Below are 5,828 nucleotides of genomic sequence, written 5' to 3'. Positions count from 1 at the left end.
AAAACTGTTCTCACGCGCACCGGCAACGCTGGCGGCGTTTCTTTGATGTTTATGATGACGCAGCGCTAGGCAGATACACACACACACACACACAGACACACGTGAATGCATATGTATGTACCTAACGCAGGCTTCGCAACAACAAATTGACTCGCTGTAAATGTGAATGAATATTACGGTCTGGAATTATATTAGAATGAACAACAACAATAACAAACACAGGGTGACGTTGGTTGGAAGAAGAAGAAGAAGAAGAGCGTCAGGCGGCGCCCGCATTTGCCAGCCATATGGAAAGTTGGCATTTTTCCTGACGCGCAATATGGAAAAGTACACAAAAGCTAAAGACACACACATATATAAAAATAATAATACACTTTATGTTGACTAACAAGGGGCAGCTCGCACTCATACACACAAACACACATACACACATATACAAGCGTCGCTCGCCGCGTCACCCTGTATTCAAATTGTTGTTAAAAAGACGATTAAACACACAAATGCTGAATACATACAACCAAGTTCGTGGCAAAAACAAGTTAAAAATGCAATTGAAAACGTGTATAAGGCGCGCTCTCTCGCTCGCACACACACACACACACACACACGCAAGCACGCTACGTGCGCTACTTTGAGTTCATCGTTTTCAATTCATTTTGAGTTTCTCTCGTGGCTGCTGCTTGCCAGAGCAACAAACCACTCAAACCCACACACACACACACACACACACACACACACACACAGGCACAGTCACTCAATGCTTAAACGTATTTGTGCTTACTTTTCATTATATATATATACATATATATATTTTTTTGTTGATGTGCGCGGAGAAAAGGAAGGGAAAAAAACAAGCATTCACACTGCGCGCAAACACTTGGGCCGCATTACGTTTGGCGAACAGAAAATTTGGGAATTTTATAGAAAGTGCAATTGAATTTGCGTTATTAAAACACTCGCCATGTTGCGCTCGCTCGCTCTTTTTTACACACACGCACGCATGAGACACAATGAAAACTTTATTTCTTCTTTTTTTTGTATTTCCACACTTTTCCACGAGCCCGTAGAACGAGCGACTTGGCGTACGCGTTGTTCAGAGAGTTTTAGTAGACTGGGTGGGCCAGTGTACGCGTGTGAGCAGTATGTGCAAAAATACCAAATTCGAATGCACCAATAAATGCCAGCAGGAAAGGAAAAATACTAAGAAATATGCTAAAGTGTGTATAATACCAGTAATGTTCAAGCTGGTCACACTCATTTAAATGTGGTGCTAAATAAGGCCATGCGTTTGATTGACATTATTTGGCGCGCTTTTTGAAATCTACAAAAAAACGCATTTTGTTGATTTACATTTGTTGCATATAATTAAATGACTAGAATATGGTAGCAAATGGAATGTTTGCCTAAAGAAAAGCACAAGGCGTGCCAATTTCCTGCCCAAAAGCAGCAGCGAGCTCCACGCCTCCAACCCCGCCGCTGGCTTCCTCCTACATGGTGCTGTCCAGCATGTCCACCAGGCGCTTGATCTCCCGACTTTCAGAAAAGAGATGCGTTCATATAGTTTAGATCTATGGCTGAGAGTTGTGGCCCGGACTTACATGCGCTGACTGAGCTTCTCGGTGGGCCGCATCGACTTGGATATCTCCTCGGTCTTGGCCAGCAGCTGATATTGGCACTTGATGTTGGCGTCCAGGGCATCCGTGAGCTTTTTCACCGCATTCTTGTGCACCTCCACATTGTCCGCCGTAATGGAGCTGATGGAGTGCAGCAGATTGCCCAGATTCTCCATCAGATTGTCCACCGAGCTGGCCAAATACTGTGCCTCCAGCTCAATGTCGCTCAGCACATTGCCGTCCACCTCGGGCACGTTGCGTGATTGCAGGAAACGTGAAATCGGCGCGGAGGGCGTTGTCTGCTCGGAGTTGTTGTGGTCCGTGGCGGCGCGCAGCTTCGACTCCAGATTGTGGGCCACGAAATGATGCATCGCGCCGGTGCTGCTCGTGGCGCCTGCGCCCTCCAGCTCGTAGGGAAATGCTGCGGAGTTGGTCAGAAGTAGAAACGGGCGTAAAATATGGCAATATATACTCACTGGATTGCAGCGACTTGGGTCGATTTGTGCTCGGCTTGCTCGGCTCGTTGGAGCTGTCCTTCGAGTTGCTATTGCTGGGCTCCTCCTCGTCCTCCTCCTCGCCGTCGTCATCGTCGTGATCGTCATCCTCGCCCGAGTCCAGATTCATGTAGCTTTCGCTGCCCGGCGGCGGCACCTTGCCGGCCGTGGGCGTTATGTCCTGCAGCACGTGCTCGGGCACTGGACCCGCGTACTGGGCCAGAAAGGGTATCTCCGAGTAGGAGGCGGGCGTGCCGCAGGCGTTGTTGCGCTGCTGCACCTTGTGGCTGATGCTGGCGGCGTCCTCGCCGCCGGCCTCGTCTGCGTAGCCGTAGCGTGGCCGTATGGGTATGTCCTGGCTGCGACGCGACATCGCAACAATATCAAAAATTTAAGTTAATTAAGTAAAACTGCAGCAGCTCAATTCTTTGTTTGTTATGCTGCGCGTTACAGTTCAGTGTAACGATTGCAAAAGCTATCGACTATCGCGTAGTGTAGATACGATTACGGTTCAATGTTACCAACGCATTGGGAAAATACGATATGCGCTCAATGTTACAACTGAGCAAATTCTTCACTATCGTATTGTAGTCATCAATAAGTAATTAAATTATACAAAACTGTATTTTTTTAAACCAACTGCAATACTTAATTTATTGAAGTCTCTGCATATTGCATACTTTGCTTAAACAACGCGCGCTCAACTTTTGTATATCGCCCAAAGCCATCGATAGTATCGCTTAAGTGCATGCACATTGCACTTATCGATGTGTATACGATATGAGCATCCCTAATTTTGACCATAAACAAAAACAACTTCGAGCGGTTTGGACGCGTCGCGGTCGGTTTTCGCGTCGTTGTGTTATATTTTCAAACAAATGGCCGCCGACGCGTGTGCTTCGGCAAAAATCAAGTGTTAAATGTTTTATAAATGTAAATGTGTATCAACGTTTGATCAGTGTGCGCCAGCCGCGTGCAGCGTTTAATTTTAATTGTTTGAAAATTGTAAATGAAACAGCGGTAAATAACAAAAGCACCGTTTGCATAAATGTGCAACTGTGTGTTGGAGTCATTTTTTGTGTGCGTGTGTGTTCAGTGTCCGACAAAGTGCATGTGCACGGAAATAAAGTGCCGCAAACGCCAAGTAAAACAGATGAAATAATATTTTGCAATGTCTGTGTGTAAATCGCAAATGCATCAAGCTGATAAATGTGCTAAAATTAAAGCATAAAACAACCCGAGCAGCTAGCAGGTATCGATACACACACACACACACTCATACACATACATACAGAAAGAAAAAAACCGACGGCGAATGCAGTGCGTGTGCAATTGTGTGTGTGAGGGCGACAAATTCGCTCTGTGTATGTGTGCGCGAGTAAAAGAAAAGAAGAAGCAAACCTGCGTTTGCGTTTGCTTTTGCATTTGATTTTGCGCTTTACATGTGCGCCAGTCCCGGGGTTCAAATTCCAATTGGAATTTACAAGTTGCGCATGCGTCGCCGCATTCTTAAATCTCGTGTAGTGTATTTTTTGTGTGTGTGTTTGTAATAAATCTTCATTCAGTCACTCAACAAGCGGCAGCTGCTGCAACAACAACAACGTTAAGGTAAGCCACAAAAAATACACTTGCTAAAAAAAAAAACGGAAGAAAAGAATTTTACGAGAGCGCCTTAAATTAATTTACGTTCCATGCGCTCACTGGAAGAGAGCGAATGCAGCAAAAAAAAAACTTCACTTGTGCAAGCGCGTGTGTGTGTGTGTGTGTGTAGATTTTGCCTGTTACTCTTTGGTCTGGCATTTGGTTCTTTGGCTTTTCTTTTCTATTTTGCTGCTGCGGCCAACTTTTGTTCTGGCTGCTTTGCCAGTTACGCTTATTCGCTTGTTTTGTGCTTTACGCCATTGTCTTGGCATTCGCTTGGACAGCCGCTGCCGCTGCTGCTGCTGCTGCTGCTGCTGCTGCGCTGCGCTTGCAGTGAATCGTAATCGTAAATGGACGCATTCAGCTGGCAAAACTTCGTTCAGTTTTTCTAACCTGCAAATGCGATATGTAGCACACATTTATAAATAAAAAAAACTATATTTTATATTTTTTATATAACTTTAATTTTGCTATCTGCTCGCTTTATCAATCAGAAGTTTCGTTCAATAATTTGTTGCTCTTCTTGCTCTATTTATGTTTCAATTTCATTTCGCTTTGCCTCTCTGCGCTCGTGTGTGTGTGTGTGTGTGTGTGTGTGTGTGTGTGTGTGTGTCTGTGCTTTACTGCTGCTTTTGCTATCTACCGTTATGTTCGATTGCGATTTCGTAATAACTTTGAATTTGCCCGACCGCCGACTGCGATAATATTCGCTCTCTCTCTCTCTCTACACACACACACTTGCACTTATAAGTGCGCCTCCTGTCTGTGTATGTGTGCATAACTGTGCAATGGCAGCAGGCGGTGTGTTTGCTCTTGTTGTTGTTGTTGTTGTTGCTGTGCGTGGGCTGCGCTTTATTTATCTGTCTTTCCATCAATCGTCTGATATCGGGCAGAGTGCGGGGGCCGCAAACAGCAATTGCAGCGATTGATTTTAAAGTTGATGTAATAAAATATTCATGTAAAGTGCACAACACTTCAAGAGGAAGAAGAAGAAAGAGCAAAAAAAAAGTAGATAGTAAATGTGTAAGTAACGGTTTATATTTGATGTGCCATAATATTGCGGCGAACTCTCAAGGGCGATGTGTGCATGTGCATGTGTGCTGCAGACGATTCCAATTAGATTCCAATGTGTGCACGTTTTAATTCACAACATATACCAATAGGAATAGTATATCAATTTTGAATAGTAGGAAAACAATTACCGAGCGTAAAAATATGGTATTATCAACAATTCGAATCATGTCGGTTTTATTTATCGAGTGGAAACTATTTTGATTGGATTTATTTGTAATAATTTGGCTATTAACTGTAAAATTCTTACATTGCTTTTACCCACATCACTTCACACACACACATACACACTTTGCTTCATTAATGATCCTGCTGAGTTCCACTATAAACAAGAAAAACTAAATTAAAGTGTTCTCCTTACCAGCACGCACTTCACATTTGTTTGTTTATGTTCTTTTCGCATATTATTTACATGTATGCCGTTTAGCCGCTAGAGGGCGCCACTTGAGCAAATGTGTTGCGCTCTTCGGCCACTTTGTGTGTCGAGAGCATGAGAACTGGAAGCGGCTTTCCAGTGCCAGGAAAGTCACTTTCCAAAGAATGCCCTTTTGTAACTATGAGGTGGTATCATGGATCTCCACACAAGCTGCAACGGCTTTAATATTGCTTTTGTTGTTGTTGTTGCTGTTGTTGTTGTTCTTCGCTTTGCGGTACTTTCAATGGGCGCCTTGCTTTTGACCTGGTGACCCAGCAGACAAGAGATTCGTTTAGCGTTTAAGGCGATTTCGACAAAAGTGCAAAAACTTGGCTGAAACAGCAAGAGAGTGGGGGAGAGGGGGGAGGGGAGGGGAGAGGCGATGCCTTGCGGCCGATTAAAAGCGCGTCTTAATGCGATTTGCATTTGGTTATATGCCATGGCCTAAACGGGTCGTGGCTGCAAAATCTAATTGAGGAAATTCATATTTATTTTTTTTGTTATTATTTGTTGTTTTTGTTGTTTTCGCGCCTGACCCCAAAGTGCACAAAGTGCTCACGTGCGACTCCTTTTGGGTTCAAGTCATGTGCGTGG

General features: G+C 44.3%; 1 protein-coding gene across 1 annotated transcript; it reads right to left on the bottom strand.

Annotated features, from left to right (window-relative positions):
* Window positions 1–1,375: 1,375 nt before the first annotated feature.
* LOC115762661 (BLOC-1-related complex subunit 6) lies at window positions 1,376–2,572 on the bottom strand. Its single transcript, XM_030704969.1, has 3 exons — window positions 2,090–2,572; window positions 1,599–2,034; window positions 1,376–1,533 (listed from the first exon to the last, which is right to left on the bottom strand). The coding sequence occupies exons 1-3, from the start codon at window positions 2,478–2,480 to the stop codon at window positions 1,488–1,490; spliced, it is 873 nt and encodes a 290-aa protein (XP_030560829.1). The 5' UTR covers window positions 2,481–2,572; the 3' UTR covers window positions 1,376–1,487.
* Window positions 2,573–5,828: the final 3,256 nt, after the last annotated feature.

The sequence above is a fragment of the Drosophila novamexicana genome, unplaced genomic scaffold, assembly GCF_003285875.2.
Source record: "Drosophila novamexicana strain 15010-1031.04,08,12 unplaced genomic scaffold, DnovRS2.1 tig00000644-arrow-pilon, whole genome shotgun sequence".
Taxonomy (NCBI): Eukaryota; Metazoa; Arthropoda; class Insecta; order Diptera; family Drosophilidae; genus Drosophila; species Drosophila novamexicana.
This window is presented reverse-complemented; position numbering and strand designations above follow the sequence as displayed.

Bases quoted from the DNA above. Each gene is read 5' to 3' on its own strand.
- LOC115762661 (XM_030704969.1), bottom strand. From the start codon at position 2,480: ATGTCGCGTCGCAGCCAGGACATACCCATACGGCCACGCTACGGCTAC. The intron at 2,035-2,089 runs GTGAGTATATAT...CCAACTCCGCAG, and splicing joins ACCCAAGTCGCTGCAATCCA to CATTTCCCTACGAGCTGGAG. The intron at 1,534-1,598 runs GTAAGTCCGGGC...CTTTTCTGAAAG, and splicing joins GAGAAGCTCAGTCAGCGCAT to TCGGGAGATCAAGCGCCTGG.